Genomic DNA, 17908 nt, shown 5'->3' with positions numbered 1-17908 from the left:
AGCCTGCTCTGAGGGCTGATGGACGGGACTAGCGGCTTCCCAACCTCGCTGCGCCGCGGGGACAGCGCAGTCCGGGAGCAGCGGGCGCAGGGGCGCCCCGCTCCCGGAGCCGGCGGCGGCAGCCACCGGCCATCCCAGGGCACTTCCAGCGCCGGCAGCCACCGGCCGTCCCAAGGCGCTTCCAGCGCCTTCCCGGGCGCGGCGGGCGGGAGGCGCCGGGCGGAGCCGCAGCCGCCCCGCCCCGCGGCCCCGCCCCCGCTCCGCTCCCACCGCCCCGCCGGAGGGGGCGGGCCGGGCGCGCCCCCGCGCAGCCGCGGCCGGGAGCGCGCAGGTGGCGGGCGGGCCGGCTGTGCGCGCCGCCGCGCGCCGGGTTCCGCCGGGGGCAGCGCGTCGCCGGCGGGCGGGGAGCGAGCGGTTGTCGGGTCCGGGCTGCCGCCGCCGCCGCCGCCGCCTCCTCAAACGTGAAGGGCCGTAGCCGTCCCGCCGAGGAGTCCCGCTACCCCGCAGTGCGGGGGCTGCCCTCCGGACGCCGAGCCGCACCGCTCGCTCTCCCCCCGCAGCTCTTGGGAGGCGCCGCGCCGCTGCCCCCGTGAGCGCTCCCCACGGAGTGGGCGTGGGCAAGGGTGGGTGCTGCGGCGGCCTCCCGTCCGCGGGCGTCCCAGCTCCGCCGGCGGTGGATGCGCCCGGGAGGAGCCGCCGAGCCCGCCCAGCCCTTCCAGCCCCCCGCGGGGGGGGACGCGGGGACCGCCGCGATGACTTGACGCCGGGCCGGGCCGTGCCGTGCCATGGAGGGGATGACACGCTTCGTGGTGGCCGCGGCGCGGTGGCGGCCGGCGCTGCCCGCCCTGCTGCCGCTGCTGCTCGCCGTGCCGGCGCTGCGGGGCTCTCCCGCCGCAGGTAAGGGAACAAAGAGGGCCCGGGGGCAGGTGTGCGGGGCCCGGGGACCGTGCCGGCAGCGGGGCGGTGCGGGGGGCGGCAGCACCGGTAACAATGCGGCGGTGCCGGCGGGCGGGGGCCGGCGCGGCGCGGCCGGGGAGCTCCGCCAGAAAAGGCGCGCATTGTTCGCAGCCAGACCGCGACCGCTCCGGTGCGGGGCCACGGCAGCCCCCGGGCTGCGCGGCTGGGAGCCGACCCGCGGGAGAGAAGGGGAGACACGGTGCGTGGACAAAGGGGGCACCGGCGTTTCCAGCTTGTCGGGTGTCCTGTGCCAGGCAGGGGTCACCGCGCGGTGTGGCCTCGGCGCCCCGGGCGTCTGGAGGTGCCCCGTGTCGGGCTGCGGCGGCACCTGCGGGGTACCCGCAGGGCAGCCTGGCTCTCCATCACCTTTCGAGTGAGGAGGCATTCGGAGCCCGATACGACTTCCCAAGCACCGCCGTGGCATGACTTGTGCGTGGAGAGAACGGTTCGGGCTCCAGAGGGTGGTGTATTCAGTAGGTGTTTCGGAAAAACCATGAATCAGTGACCCCTTTTTTTTCTCTTGTCTTTTCTCTTGTGGCTCTAAGTATCAAAATTAGTCTGTAGTTAAGCATACAGTTTAATCACAAAGATGTCTCATTTGGTTCTAGTCCCATAGCACTTCTTGGTTCATCTTTAGTACTTAAAAAAAATAGTAATAATTATCATTTCATGGAAAGGTACAGTTTTGCTGTGATTAGGTTTTCATTTTGGTAGAAGACAGGTATAAAGTTATAAATTTTAATCAGCATCAGAAAGTTGTTGATAAGTGGCAAGAAGTGATAAGAGGCTGCAGTTTCATGAAGTGGACCAATTAGTGTTGACTCTTTTGTTTAAACACAGAAATTGTGGTGATTGTTGTTGGGTGCTTAAGAACCTTGGTGTTATAAAACATGCTTATCTCTTTATAATAATCCTTTATTCCACTTCAGAAAGTAGTTCATGTTTTGGAGGTGACTAGTTAGCTTTTCAGGGAAGTTATGCTCTCTTACAGCTCCCGTCCTAGCCTACAGAGATGTTCCATTCCAAGCTACATGAAAATTGATATTTCATAGTAAATTTCAGTGATTTTTCTTAAATAGACCAGGCTTTGCATACAAATAGAAGGCAAAGCACTAGCTTTGTAAGTTGGAAATTTACTTGTGTTTTTTTTGCCTCTGAGAATGATTGGGTTTCTTTAGTATTTTCATAATAAATCAGTGAAGGCTCTTGTTTGTTTCTCTGATACATAGTAGCTTTTAATTAAACATGGCTGTGAATGTCTGTAAACATTTGTGTGATGCTTGTGCATTCTTGTATAACTTAAGAACAGCAGTAGAAAAATTATGTAACTCGGCCAGCGTTTGAGCTGCTGGAAGAGAGCACTTAGAGACGGCAGATCTTGCTCAAAGCGATGCTTTCCTGCTTAGTCTAGGGCAGGAGCCTTTAAGCTGTTTTGGTTTGAGTGTCCTCTATGTTTTCAGTTTCCATTGGGCATGTGAATCATGTGCACTGATCTTGAGGATACTAAGAGCAAACTTGCTCTTCAGAGGATGCTTTTTTATTGCCATCTCAGAAATGGTCCATTGGTTGCAGAGGTTTAAAGTCTACAGGTTGAAGAGAACAAGGATATTTTCCTTTTTTTTGTTAAGGTGAAATGCTTTATTTAAAAGCATGACAGGGGCCTCATTTCTCCTTCTGTGGCCCATAAGGTTTAGAAAACACTGTCTTTATCCAAATCTTGTCTTGAGTCTTGAAATGTGTTGATGGAGTAATGGGTGAAACAGAAGAGCTGTGTACTGGCCAAATGCTGTAGGTTTGAGCAGCATTCACTTAACTGATCAACAGATCTACAACTCTTGTAAATCTCTCCAGGGTAGAGTTCATTTGCCTTTCAGTGCCATATAGTCTTGACCAGTCTAGGGACAGCAAGAGCAAACTCCTACAGCTCTGAGATACACAGGAGGAGCATGCAGTAAGAGTGGAATGGCCACTTACTGCAGTTGAAATAGCAAGGACAATACTTAAGAAAACTTAGTAGTTAAACAACTTGGGTTTTGGAATGCTTGATCCAGCTCCCACATAAGTCACATGTTGCTGAATCAGGGCTTCAGCTTCTCCAGTTAAGCAGATGCTGAACTATTAGCATGTGGTTGGATGCCAGTGTGCTGAAGGTAGGTTTGTGTTTGAGCACCTCAACAAAGCAGAGCCTTGGCCAGGCTATTTGAATGTCTCGCTGCTCAGCACAGGCTGTGTTTTTGCTTTTGTTCCATTGCACAATCTGTACAACTCCTGCACTGACAATCAGGAGGATTTATCTTATCTCACTGTGCTGTTTTCATGAAAGGGATGAGAACTCTATGTTGTGGACTCTGAAAAGACTGCAGTGAGTCTCCTCAGAGACTGGGGGACCAAAGGCAAGTTGTGGAGGTCAAGCAAGGAATCAGATGTAGCTATCTTATGGGAGAGTCGCAGGATATTGTTTATTCAACTTAATTGCATTAGTCTTGTTGCAAACACTTGAGTTGGCATCACATCTCTTGTGGCCAGTTGAGCTTGTCAAGCTTGCTTCCAGTTCATTTTCACAGAAGACCCATATGGTTGGAGGATTCTCTTTGTAACTGCTTTCTATGCTGTGCTAGCTTTATTTATGTCAGCCTCGTGTCTACAAGCTACACTTGTAGTCCTGCCAGAGGAAATGTGTTTTTTGTTTGCATGTTCTTTCAAGAAGTAAAAATGCTAAACAAGCTAGTGGACAGTGCAGCTTTTTGTTCAGTGATGTCTGTTTTGTGAGTGCTTTTTGTGAAGCAAAGTCTTAGACTTCTCAGGCAGGACTGGAACTTGAAATACAGCATGACTTTAGCAAAGCAGGCTTTAATAGCTCTGACCCACCTTGGGGAATAGATCTCAGGAACTGGGCACATTAAAGAGCAGTGACTTGCTGTAGCACAAATCTTTGTCTTGGGAAGCTGGTGATTGTGGTAAATGACAGGTTCTGACATCCTAGTTCTTGCTTGTCAATTCAGAATGTGTGTGCATGTGTGGGAGTTGCTTGGGAGAGAAGTGAAGCAGAATAGACTTCTTAATAATACAGTCTCACTTCAGCTGTGGGAGACATGGCTTTCCTTCATTTGAAAGTAAATCTGCTTGTGGCTGACATCCTAAACTACCAGAGAGTCTGCAGCTCTGCCCATTGTGGCAGACAGTATGAATAACACTGGTTGTGTAAGAGTTATTGTGGATGATGTCCTTAAGTACCAGTGTGTCTCCAGCCTGGCCTGTTGTGGCATACAGCATGATGAATGCTAATTGCATAAGAGTTATTAAATACAGTGTGTCCTGGGAAGCTGGGTATAAGGGAAAAAAAGCTGTAAGGAAATGGTTATCCTTTAAATTTTGTCTTAAAATCCCATAGTTTAGTAAAAACGGTAGCATAAAATAAACTTCATTATGTAGACAATTTATATTTTGGCTCATGTAGAAGAATCTGATCCTCATGGAGTCCTTGTAAGTATGGACAGTTTTTCACTCTGGAGTTACATAATATGATGCCTTTCTAGCTCTTGAGAAGTCATATATTACTATGCTTTTCTGCAGTGATTGTCAAACACACATGAGCTCAACAAATCTGATTGACACTCTCTATATGTACTGTGTTTTCAGCTGTTAATGTTACTGGAGACAGCTGTTTGGGAAGACTAAGGGAAACCTTCTGTAAGAGCAATTCATTCATGGTGTCTTTTTTTTTTTTTGGTAACACATGAGATTAGGGGAAAAAAAGATAAAACTGACCATCAGTACTCACATCACTCATTCATCAGTGTAATTAATGGCATGTAGAATGCTCAAATAAATATTGGAAAATGGACCTGATTGTGCTAGATCTTACTTAAGCTGTAAGATGTTGTAAGATGTGGCTTAGAAATATTTCTGCTTTACAGTGGAGTTGAAAAAAACTTAAATATTTCAATTGAAATTTTGTAAAGTGTGCATTTAGCTATGGGCTGAAGCTTTTTCTTCTTTGCAAAATATCAGTTGAAAGAGTTCAGCAACTTCTGATGTTGAGGCAAGAGGAAAACAATGGCTTCTGCTTTGAATTCTGCAAGCTTCTTTTCTGAGCAATTTTAATACCCTTATGCTTTGGAGCAATGCAGTTAAACTTTGCTGGATTGTCTGCTCTGAGGGGATGTTTTCTCCACTCTTGCTTCAAAAGTGATTTTTCTCTTTTGAAAGCTTGTAATGACTGAATTTAGGTAGACATGGCTACATTAGAGAAGATGACTTTTTTTTTTGTCAGCTGAAGCTTGAATAAGGACTATTCTCGTGGGACCTCGCCTACCTGTGGTACTGACCAGGAATATATGTGTTGCCTGGGCAGATGTACTCAGTACTCTTCCCATAGTCCAAAATGTTAGGCAAGAATTGGACTTTGCTGTGAAAGTCTGTCTAAACTGCTCCAGAAGTGGGACTGGACTGAGCTTCAGGACTGAGAACCTGCCTGCCTTGTGCTTAAATCCATGTCTCTGCTGTGTAATGTTTTATTTTCTTTAGGGTGTCTTTGGCATCTGCCTTCTGGTGCACTGTTGTGTAGTGGCCTTTGATTGCATCAGGTCCAAGAGGGCAAACAGGAAGAAGACTTTAGAAGGAGCCAACGTGGGACTTAGGTTTAGTTTGGAGTAAGAGTCTGAGGATCTTTCCAGTCACTCTTCAGCTTGTTGATGAGATTTGTCCAGAAACCTGGAAGTTGTAGGAGGGGAAGAGACACAAACTGCAAGAGGGTTTGTCAGATGAAGGAGACTGGAATTGGCAGGGCTCAAAGGAGTAGGACGCAGGACAATAGGTCAGGAGTGTAAAATAGGTCTGTAGATGAGGGGAACTGCATTGCGGCAATTAATCCTAGGTGAAGCAAGAAAAGCAGTTTGATAGGAGGATAAGCACACTGGGAAACACAGATGGACTCAGTTTATAAAAGGAAAATAAGCATTAAAAAAATAGTGTTGAAAGGATGAATCAGAAGTGGGGAAGACAAGGGACTGGGACAAGACTGGAGGAGATAGGAACAAAAGCATCAAGCTTGCAATTTAGGAATGGGAAAATGTGTGCCTGCTGCTCTGGGACACTTCTTAAGAATTTGACACAAAATTCAGGGCTTCAGAGTGTTGGTCCTTTTCTCCTCTTAACCAGAAGCATGATAATCTGCTGCTGCTCCTTGGAACATTTCATGAATGTGCATGAATCAGCCTTGTGACAGAAGTGTTTTTCTAAGTTTGTTTTAAGAACTGGAAAAATTCCTCCAAAATTGTAGCGGCATATTAAAACTGCAGAGACAAAAATCAGCAAGTTGGAAATATTGACATTAAAATAACCTATTAACCCATACAGTTTTAAACCTCTGTACCTGAAAGCTGTTGTACAGCTATGGTCACAAAGTGTGTATCCATATAGATAATATTTATAGCTATAGAGGCACCTGCACATGCACACGCCTACAGGCAGACAGGACCATCATTGTGCTCAGTGACTGATCCTGCTCTGGGGAAAAATGGGAACTGGACAGCAAATGAAGAAGTTATCTGCAGGATTCTTGCTCCTTTTGTAGCATACGTTTGAGGTGTGACGTGAAGGGAGGGACAGGGAAGTTTGAATAAAGGTTTTGCTGTTAATGTAATTAAATGCTGGCCTAGACAGTTGAGTTGTGTTGCTGTTGCAGAGTTTCAGTGATGCTCAAGTTGCTTAAACCAGGCTTCCCACAGGTGGTCACTAGCTGTGTGTGTTCCTCATTTACTGGATGTCAGACCTCTGGGATCTGTGTTGCAGAAATGCTGAGTGCTTCCAGCTGCCAAAGAAGTCAGAGGAAGCTATTCTTAAATAGATGTTGTGTCTGAAATGCTAAATACTAATTAGTGTGTCAAATTAGGCTCTCAGAATTTGACCTTGTTTCTTAGCTTTGCCATTTGTAAAACGTGATTTCTCATTTTCAAATGAGGAAATCAGTTCCTCATTTGATTTTCAAGATCCTAAGAAATGTCCAGATGCAATAAGAGTGAGCAAAAAAAAGTTGGTCAGAAAGGCAGAATTTTGTCTTGAGAACAGTAAAGATCCAGTAGATGATAAACCAGTCTGCAGAACTTGACTCTACAGAAAACAAGTATAAGAAATAAACTAGTTGTAAGAAATAGACAGTAACAGGTGGTGGTGTAACATGATGTATTTACCATACTAAGACTTTCTTTGTGAGTTAACTAGTTAATGCAGTAGGATTTTGATGTTGGGGTTTTTTATAAATCAAATATTCTTTAAAAGAAATCATGGCTATTGATGTTTGCTCACTTTCAGTTTTATCAGTTTCAGCTTATATCCCCTACCTGTTTGCTCTTCATGTGCAAACTGTTCTCCAATTTTTTTTAGTCCTTTTCCATTCTCCCCTCTGAATTAGAATGGCTTCTCTTCTGTGAATTAATATCCTATATAGAATTTTGATTTGGCTTCAGCCATCTGGTCAAGACAGCATGTCAGGTCTTGTGGATTGAAATAGATAAGAGGTTAAATTTCACCTGCAAGTAAGGGGAAGAGGAGGGAGGGATGGTGGAAATGCAGTGAATCAAGGGCCTGAAATCCATGCTTTTCAGTAAGAAACATTCATAATAGTGTCATACTTGAGGACTTGAAAACCTGAATAGCTCTAGGATGGGGACTAGACAATGTAGTAGTGTTGTATTGAGGGGTCTGGTGTCTATCAGGGATCATGGACAGAATGGGATTCAGCATGATCCCAGTGGTACTGGGCCTTGTGAACACGTTGATTTTGAACTGGGCATATCCTTTGTAATAACTCATTTGTTTTCTTCAGCAGCAGAAGAGCTCCAGCTGGAATGCTGTGTCTGGTAAAGGGTCTTTTCCTTCAAGGAAGAGACAGGCTACTAGAGCCAGTTCAGTTCACAGAACTATTGGGACTGAATGTCTAATCCAGAAAAAATGCCAGGTGGACAGGACTTTATTCAAACATATAAAATATTAAACATAAAGGGAAATGTAATAAATAGTTGCTTATGTTGAGGAAGAAAAGACTTGTATTCAAGTGAACAAGACATGTTTTCTAACTGCTGATCTTTCTAACAGTGGGGATAATGAAACGGTGAATTGCATGGTTGGGGCAATAATGTAATGTGTCACTGGAGTTGACAGATGAGATTGTAGCATGATCTAGAGGATTGCAACAGTGATAGGAAATATTTTGCAGCTCTGTTTATGTGAGATACTACAAATAATAAATAACAAATAAATAATATTATTAACGTGCGGACTGCAGCATTAGGACTAATATTATTCATTACTGAGAACTTTGGTGTTCTGATCAAGTGAAGAAATGATCTATGGTTTTTATGCTGGTTGATTTTTAGGATTAGCATTTTTAAGGTTTCAGAGAACATTTTGTAATTCTTGTTACAGTGTTTTTATCCATGGTACTAACAGGCAGGATGAACACTAACTTTGTAAGTTGCTCTCCATCAAGTTCAGTTTGTGAAACATTTTAGAATGCTGCATCACTGAGAGATTATCACGGAGACAACAGCTACAAGTAAGTGGTATGGATGTGAGTCTGCATGTCTTTATTAATCAACTGAATTATTACTAGCATTTTTATATCTCAGAGGTGGGATAGAGAGAGGCAGTACTGAGCTCAAAACACTTTATTGCTATTTCTATGAAATGTGTAGTTGGTCAAGCTGGGAACTTCTTTATCTTGGCACAGAATGTAGGATTTCCCTTATCCTTAGCAAAGGGAATGATGGTACAAGCAAGAGGCCCTAAGTGATGCAAAACAGTTGGGAGACTGGACAAATAAATGACACCAAATCTTTCAGTTGTCTTGTCTGTGTGCTGCCATTTGTGGGTCTGTGTCAAAGAAGAAGACAAATCTTTAGTTCTTCAGTAGCTGAGGACATTGGGTCTCCACCTGGTGTCCTGACTGGGCAACAACTGCTAGGATAGCAGCAGGGGTGTCCTGTCCAGAGCTGTGAGCTTGCTGGGCTTGGCTGAGGTGTGTGCAGTTCTCAGCTCTGCAATGCCTGTGGTCTGACAAAGCTTTTCTGGACAGTTAAGGCAGTGTGGAGCTGTCTTTGTGCCCTCCGACTGAAATCTGTTGGTGTGGCAGGGTGAGAGCAAGGGAGGATATGAACTTTGGTCAGGAGGATACTGAAATAAGGAACAGGAGAGATGACACTGGGTTGGGGCTGTGGTAGGAGTGGGTGAAATTTGGAATATAGATTAGGGTATCAATAATGGAAGGCTGAGTTGGGATGTCTTGTGGTAAGAAGATGGCTGCTTGATGTTGCAGATTTGGAGGGGGTTTTGTGGCTGCCCTGAATATCTGACTTGAGCATCCTCACTGTAGAGCTTGCCTTAGAGCTGTGGAGAAGGGCATTAGCTAAACGGGTAGCTGGCCCCAGTTTTAACAGAAAACTCTGGTAAGATAGATTCAAGAACTCTAAGTGCACCTGAAAATAAATGGTCACATAGTACAGGTAAATAGTACAGGTAAAGATTTTTTTTCTTAAGTAGTATTGTTACAATTTACAGATTTGTTTTCAGCCTCTTTTTTCTTAATTCACACCCTCTTGGATTGAATTTCTTACTGAATCCTTTGATATGGAATAAGAAAATTAAACTGCTATGAATGCTTATAAGAAAAGAAGGCTCTCCCTTTTTTGCTCCCCAGCCAGTAGTGTACTGAGCTGGTTTGTGGAGAGTCTCTAAGTAAAATTCTTTCCTCATTTAAAGTCAGCTGTTTGATGCTGCAGGGTGGTGGAGGGAGGATTTATTCTTCTAGTTGGGTGTGAACTTGATTAGATGTTGAGCCTGTCTCACCTTTTCCTGTTGCTGGTAATTCTCCTGTAAATAAATTCCTCCTCATGTATGCAGATTGCAGTGAGCACTGCTCAACCACAAAGCCACAAGGATACAGCTGAGCATTACTTGGAGACAAAGCTCCAAACATTTATGTAGCAGACCCTCTGGGATAGTATAAGGTTACTTTTGGAATGGGAGGCAGACATTGTTTGTCAGCTACACTGGATTCTGGTTGGGTAACTTCTCCAGTGGTGGCTGTATTTAAAACTGAAGCTGCTGCTGAATTGGGATTGGCTTATATCATATATTAGGATAGAAATTGCAGGTCACAGAACAAAATCCTGATCTATAGCAGAAGTCTAGTTTGAAGATGTTTTCAATTAAAATCTGTCAGTGACCTTACTTCCTGTGCTTGTGGTGAAGGATGAAACAGATTTGGGCTTCCAGCCATTGACATGCAATTTTTAGAAGATGTAATTTGTTCCATTCTGAAAGAACAAAAAAAGATAATTTTCCTTTGTCTTTCCAGAGTGCATGTGTTTTTTATAGTAACATGGTTAAAAAAAAATTATGTAAATGCTTATCAACATGGTAATCAAAGTTTACTCAAGAAATATTTTATCCAATATTAATAAAAGCAAGGAAGTTTCAAGAAAAGAAATTGTATTAGTCTGTTTACTTTGTTTACTTCTGTGAATAGTTACTTTTCTGCCTCTACCATAACCATGTTCTTAAAACTGTAAAAGTTGTCAGAAGGATTAGGAAAACTGAGGAATGTGAAATGAATGTAAATCCAGTTTCTTTCTTTTTGAATTGACTGGATTCCAAGCAGATGGTGTCACTTGAAGGTATAATCTTCTTAATATCCTTGGAGTATTAGAAACTTAGAAACAAAACTGAATATAGTTTCTATACTGATCTATTTTGGAATTCTTTAGTATTTACTGCTGCTGTTTACCATGTATAAAGTTTAAGCAGAGAAATCAGGTGAAGATAGGCCTAGAAACTTTGAAGAGGTTAATTCAGGTTTTTTCTAAAATAACACTCAAATGACAGTTTTGATGTATTTTTTTAATGAGCCAAAGCCATCACTGAAACATGGTGTTGATGTGTGAAACTGCACTAGCAATTTAGAATTGTTGTATTCTTTTATATTTGGAAATAAAACTCAGTCACTGAAGAATAGAATGCAGCCTTATGTTGGATCATATATTCAATAAAAACATCTATGTGACTTAGGTAAGATATTTCAGAAATATTCCCCAGTACTTTCCTTCATTCCTAAATAGCATCAACCTTGGAGGCCACACCTAAAACTTGTTCTCTGTAAATATAATGTTAAATAGCTTTCTAGGTATTTTCAAAAGCAGAAGTATTTCACGTCTTCCAAATGCAGGTGCAAGAGTCAATATGCTTTATGAAGCCAAGTATGCTGAATTAATTAAATGCTTACAGGTCCTACTTCCATTTCTCATAATCAGAAATTACATTTCTAATGAATTAGTGGACTTGGGGTTTATGAATATGTATTCTGAGATTTCATTGATATTTTTAGTTCTGAGAGAGCTGGAAAAATTGAGAATACTACTAGTAGGATGAAAGTAATTAATTAAAAAAACCAGTAGCTATTTAGATTATTCACAGTGTTTCAGATCAATTCTTGTGGACAGAATTATTTGTAGGAGGATAGGTGAAAAGCACAGGTACATGCGAATTATAGTTTGTCATAGATAGGGAAAGCAACCACCCAAACCAGCAGGTTTTTGTGAAACACTCATCTAGGCTGAGGCATGTAGTGCTGGCTTATGCTCATAATGCATTAATGCATGTGTTTTGGTTTGTTTTTGCCCCCCCCCCCCTTGGGAGATAAGGGAAAATATTCATGACTGAACAGTACATAAAGGTGAAACCTATCTGTGTTAGTTTGGCTGTATGAACTCTCCCAAAGTTTAATTGGAAGTGCTGTCTCAAATTCTGTTTCTATTGTGCTCACCTTGGGAGCTGCCTCAGACAGTAGTAACCTGATAGCAGTTTACTCTGGTAATTCTACAGTGCCTTCCTTAAGTTTCTTTTAGTGCAGTGGGAAGGAGCATGAACACAGTCTGTCAGCAGGAAAAAACAGGGAAACACGTGGAGTTCATGGGATGGGGTACCCCAGTGGCTAAAGCTCCCATTTGGACTGTCTCTAAAACCATTTATTTATTTATTGTGCTAACTTTAGTATGGTTCATCTTGCTTGGAAACTTTGTAAGGTCATAAGCTTGTTGATGCTTCCTGATTTGTTTCTGCAGTGTAAGAGAAATGGCATTCTTGTATCCTTTGTAACTTCTGGGATTGGATCCCTTAGTGCTTCAAAACTGTTGAGGCAGGAATTTCTTTTCTCTTCCAGTCTAAAGAATGTAGAACCTTTAAACTGGAGCTCTGTTATCTTAAGCTAGGTGGAAAATATTGAAGTAGGAATTTTGTTTGAAACCTAAATATTTTAAAGAACACTTAGTTGGGATTTTTTCTGATTTGCTTTCATGAAAGAATATTAAAGCAAATGGAATATGTTATTAACAGTAAATGTTGTGCATGTCTCAAACTCCTGTTCATAGTCTCATGGGGGAACAGGTGGGGCGTTTCCTGAATGTGTAGAATATTTTTTATATTGAGCAGTTGAAAAGGACATGCTCAGTGTATTTTATTTTTAATTAGACACTTATGTTCATGTAGAAATTGTTCAGTGGCCGTGTAATTGAGTTAAGAGTAGCATGACTTGTGATGATGTGGTCTCTGATAGTCATATCAACAGTCTGTTTGCCATCCAAAAACTCTTGCAGGCTTCCTCATACTATTCTCTGTTGGTGTTTATGGAAAATGGTGCATTTCTAAATAAAAATCCTGCTTTGCTAAGTGGGCTTTCACGAAGCAATCAATTTCTATTTTAAACAAGTGAACCCTCTAGATTTTCCTCTGTATTTACACATTACAGCAGGTGTTATGTATGTTTAATCAGAAGACACACCAATGATAGTCAAAGCAAGTATTTTGAGCTCAGCCTTGTTTCATAGCAATGTTTTATGTTTGTATGGAATGTTGAATTGTCATAAAATGTGCCTATTCAAATAGAGACATAAGATCAGATTTTGCTACACAAATATGGTAATATGGTTTCTTCTAACCAGTATAGTAAACTTAAATACTTTTTTTTTTTTGAGAATAAAATCCTTTTATGGGATGTTTTTTGAGCAAACATTCCCCTCTCTGCTTTTGCTGTTCTTATTTTCCCCCATACATTCTATCCTATTTGCTACATCTTGTGTCTTAGAGTGAAATTTGCAGGGAGTTCCATTTTACCTCTTACTGAAGACCAGGAAAAATAACCCAGTTCCATCTTCTGTTGGTTTCTGCATTCTGTGTACTTCTTCCAGTCTCTTAACAGTAGAATTTCTTAGGCATGGGTGGGGTTTTTTCCTTCTTGGGGAAGGGAATACTTGGAAAAAAGAGGAGGAAGAAGGAGTGTAGTCTCTTGCCAGACATTAATGATTCAATCTAAGATGTTTCTGCTACTTCTGCCTTAAGTTGCCTCATCAGTACTTTTTTTTGTATGATTTTTGTATAGGCTATATTTGTTCTAAAATAATTTATTGTGATATTTTTACTGTTTTCGTTTTGCCTTTTCCTCTTTAAATGGGATAGTTCTACAAACCCTTAATAGAGCACAGTCATGCAAACAATTGTATTGGCACCTCTGAGTGTAGCAATGAGTATCAGGGGACAGAAGGGAGTGGCAAGAACCTTTCAAAACACAGCTGCCACTGACAGAATGGCACCAGGGCTCTCTTCTACTCTGGAAAGAATTTGTTTAGAAGCAAGTTCTGAATTGAACTTGCTTGATCTTTAACAGCTTCACCTATTGAGAATCTTGAATTTTAGCAGCAGCTCCTTTCTCGATTGAAGTGCATTACTTGCTAGTAATTCTTATGAGTTGTTGGTCATTCTGGAAGTTTTATCAGCTGAAAGGAAAGTGTTTCCTTAAAGAGAAAAATTTTACTATGTACTCTGAGTTGAACAATGATCCAATGATTGAATTAAAATGTCTTCTTGGCCCTCAGTCATATTATAATTTGTATAGAAAATTTAAGCTCCATAAATTGTCTAGATGAAGAATTTCCCCTTTTCCAGCTGACGGGTATAGAGAGCCAGTGTTGTTGCTAATGCATTTTAGTGCATCCTTTTTTACAGTTGATGCCTTCTGTTTTAGTCCTGGCCTCAGCACTTGCCCTAGCCTGAGAATTATTTACTGTTCAGTCCCCATGTGACAGTTCCTTTCTTCACACTGTTTCTGCATGTGCTCTCCCTGTGTAGCCTCACGGGCCCAGAGCTTTGCCAAAGTGCTCAGCTTCCCTCCATCTGCTTGCTGCCCTGAGCAGCAGCACTGCTCCTGCCTTGTGCTCCTGGAGGGCTGGCTGGGCTACTGGCTAAACCAGTGCTGCTCTTGCATTTTTGGCTCTGCTCTATTTCTGTACACTCAGTTGTCCGAAAGGAAACCACCTTGTAGTTACACCTGTATTACTGTGTGTGCAAATGAGGCCGTTGCTAGAAATTTGTTCTGGTCTAACGAGCCAAGCTTGTCAGTAGGGCAGCAAAGGCGTGCCTGGGCGTTCTGAGGTGAATCCAACACTTCTTCAGAGATCTCAGTGCTCCTAATTCAGCAAACGAGGCTTTCCAGGACCATGTGAAAAGCAAGAAAATATTGGGAGTGCAGGTTTGGGTGACCAATAAATCATGCTGTCTGCCTACTACTGCTTAAGATGTTTTCTGCATCATCCCAAGAGAGAGCAAGATTCCAATTAGTGAGCTTCAGCTTTAAGTAGGTAGTGGAAGTGTTTGTTTTCCTGCCTGACTCAATGTTACCATGTGAGAGACAGGATTAGAAAACACTGTCAATAGTGGAGACAAAATATTTTGTAATGAACACGCTCAACAATTCCAGCAGACTTTTGCAGTTTTTTCCGCAGGATCTTGCTGGCAGTGGCTGCTTGTGGCAACTTTCCTGTGAGCAGAAGAGTTGAATTAATTGAGTGGGGCAGCAAGAACACTGACAGGCAGCATGATGGCACGTCAGTTCTCAGCCCCTTTTGATGGAAACTAATGTATTTTACAACAGAAAATGCATGAGTCTTCCTGAAGGTTGTGATAGTGTGGAGGGTTGGGAGCAGGAAAGAATACTAAAATATTGTGGAGAAAAGGATAAGCCATCATATTGCTTACTACAATGTAAATGGTTTTTATTTTTGTCTTTGTGGTCTTTTTAAAGCCAAACGATACAAAACTCAGTATTTTGTTTAATTTGCATGTTGTCTTAATGATGGAAGAGTATCTTGGGGAGAGGAAGCCTCACCGGAACAAAACTAATAAAAGTGATTTATTTGAGGCAGTGCATATTGTAGGTCACTTGAGAGACTTGTGTGAAACTGGCAGTATTGCCTTTGTGGTTTCACTATAATGATTTAAATATCATCACATGGATGTAAAACGTTAAAAATTCTAAAGCATCTCTGGCACCCAATTTTAAAAAAAAATCATGATTGCAGTTCTCAGTGGTCCTAAAATGGAGGAGGACCGTTTTTGTCAGAATAGACTTTCTTTGAAAAACAGGCTTCCTGACATGTCCCTCATAATGGTGTAAAAGTTTTAGACCTGTTGCTGTTTTCCATAGTTAGCTTCAATACTAAAATTTTGTGCTGCCACTAAGAGCTAATGGCAGATAATTTTCCAGAGATACATATTTCAACATAGAATCTCAGTCAAATTTCATTTCATTTACACTGAGAATTTTCATGGGTTCTGTTCAATAACTTTTTGAAGATCAGTAATAGGTGCTTCTCTGTCCATACTGTCTGGTGGTGTAGTCTTAGAGATACTCAGGGAAATGTGGACATCGCTCATGATGCTGACTCCAACAGATTTAGGCTCTAATTAGGGCTGGTTTATATAAACCAGTATGGGAAGTGACAAGTTCTCAGTTTCCTCATCCCGTGCAGAGAAAGGAGGAAATCAAAAAAACAACCCAGAAGGCTCAAGAGCACGACACAAATCTGAATGTGCCGACATTTTGAAGACAAATGCAAGTGTTGGAAATGCCAGGTTTTATTACATTTTTGCAGGTTAGATGGACTTTACTGAAACTTCTTTTGCACTAAAGGAAATGCCAAAAAGTGTCTTTGCTGAGAAGTGGTACTGAAGTGAATATTCAGATACTCATAGCTTTTAAAAATTTTTGTTAATCCATAGCATGCTGCCTGTTGTAGAAATAGTGGTGTATGACACAAAATTGAGCAAGGGATAAGAATTTACATGCAGATTTACTAGGCTCCTGTAAGGAAACTGTGGCACAAACTAAATGTAGTGAAGTGCTTCTCAGAAGTCACTTGAGTTCTACAGAGCAGGCATGACAGTAAGGATGCTGCAAGATGTCCCAGATATTTGGTAGAAAAACTGTATCAATGGATTATCTTTTAATATACAGGTTTTTCTTCTTCCTAGACCTAGCTTGAGTCAAATACACAGGTGCTGACTTTTTAGATAAACTTTATTCTTCTGTCAGCACCATCACTTTATTGCACTCACAACACAGATGCTGGTGTTTGATAACCAGAGGCTACATTTTAGAGGCTTAATGTCTTAAGAGTGTAATTTTGGCTTGGTTAAATACAAAAGTTTCTTTCACTTTACATGTACTTCAGTTTATGATGAGATTAACTCTCCAAGAAATGCAATTTACCTCATAAATGCTTAAAATGAAATAATCTCTAGTATATTATCCAGCTTAGAACCCTTGGAAACGGTCTTCCATGCAGAGGTCTAATGTCTTTATTTAACTGGATCTTACTCATCTTGAATATATCTGGTGCACGTAGTGGAATGCTTCTTGACGAAGGGGAGAAAGCGGTGTTTCTAAAATCCTCTAGCTTGTTAAACCTGCAAATGTACTGGATAAGAGAGGAGGAAGGTCATAGGAAATTAAACATTTTGTTGATTGGCTTAACTTTCTAGAAAGTGCATGGATAACGCTTGAATCTTGGCATTAAATTAGGATTAAAAAATGTTTTGGACTATTTTAAATCCCTAATATCAGAGGAAGGAAGGCCCCTTTTTTTGTTTTTTTTTTTCTTCTTTCCTAACTTGTTTAAAACTCTATTTAAGTGATTTTATTCCCCAGTAACAGAAGTTGATAGAATAAAACGATGGTGAGGAGAGGGAAGGAATCCTGTGCAGCTCTCTGTTGGCATTATGCAATTTCATATTTGCTGTGAGGAGCAGTTGTTAACTATGTTTAATGAAAGATACCACAGACATTTTCATTTACCACAACTGGATTATTGATAGTGAGAAACATTACTGAGAATTCTTAAGCTATGGGGACAGGAGCATTCAGTTTTTAGGTTACAATGGCATCTGCATTTGTATTAAAGTTGTACCTTAGCTTAATGAATGAACAATTTAATATTTTGAGTATATCCTCTTGTCCTACAACTATGACAAGACCTACTATTGCAGCTCCACCAGTTTCTGTGAGATTAATCCTTGGGTAGCATTTTACAGGTTGTGTTCTGTGCATTGTCATTTACACAGCATTGCTGCAGTTCTGTCATGAACTGTTACAAACTATCACACAAGGTACCAGGTCAGTGCATGATAAATGTAGGACACCGCTTGCAAACATGAGAGGGATGTTGCTTAGGGTTCATTTAGTGTATCAGAGATGTTGGTTTGTCTGGCAGCGTGACAGAGACATGAGGTGACTTTCTGGATTGCAGAGATGTTGTTGGGAGTTGGGAATAAAATGTCCTGTGGGAGCTGAGTCCTTAAAAGTGTTCTCCACAAAGGTACATCTGTTGTGATAAGGTATTAGCATTAGATTAAAAAGCTTATTAAAGCCATTTGTTTAAAGACGCAATGGAACAGTCATCAGCATGTTATACCAGGCTTTGTTCACTAATATTTTGAATAAAATATGTGTAGGAAATTGCGTTTTGATTGTTTTTGTGGGTAGGTTTTTATATCAATAGCACAGGGAGACCTAACTGATTTCTAGAGATAAACAGTGAAGTTCTGTATTGATAAGATGGCAAAAACT

At 41.8% G+C, this 17908-nt stretch overlaps 1 protein-coding gene across 7 annotated transcripts in view; it reads left to right on the top strand.

Moving 5' to 3' along the window:
- The first annotated feature begins 704 nt into the window (after window positions 1-704).
- Window positions 705-17908, top strand: part of KIAA1549 (KIAA1549 ortholog) — a 140898-nt gene continuing 123694 nt past the window's right edge. For 4 of the 7 annotated variants that reach the window (XM_031507962.2, XM_021536577.3, XM_021536569.2 and 1 more), the window contains exon 1: window positions 705-897. In XM_031507962.2, the coding sequence (XP_031363822.2) occupies window positions 786-897 (112 nt within the window). In that variant the 5' untranslated portion in view covers window positions 705-785. The remainder of the gene's footprint in view (window positions 898-17908) is intronic. The other 3 variants (XM_021536598.2, XM_077783365.1, XM_021536589.2) reach the window with 2 other exon arrangements.

Source organism: Lonchura striata, chromosome 5 (assembly GCF_046129695.1).
Source record: "Lonchura striata isolate bLonStr1 chromosome 5, bLonStr1.mat, whole genome shotgun sequence".
NCBI classification, from domain to species: domain Eukaryota; kingdom Metazoa; phylum Chordata; class Aves; order Passeriformes; family Estrildidae; genus Lonchura; species Lonchura striata.
This window is presented reverse-complemented; position numbering and strand designations above follow the sequence as displayed.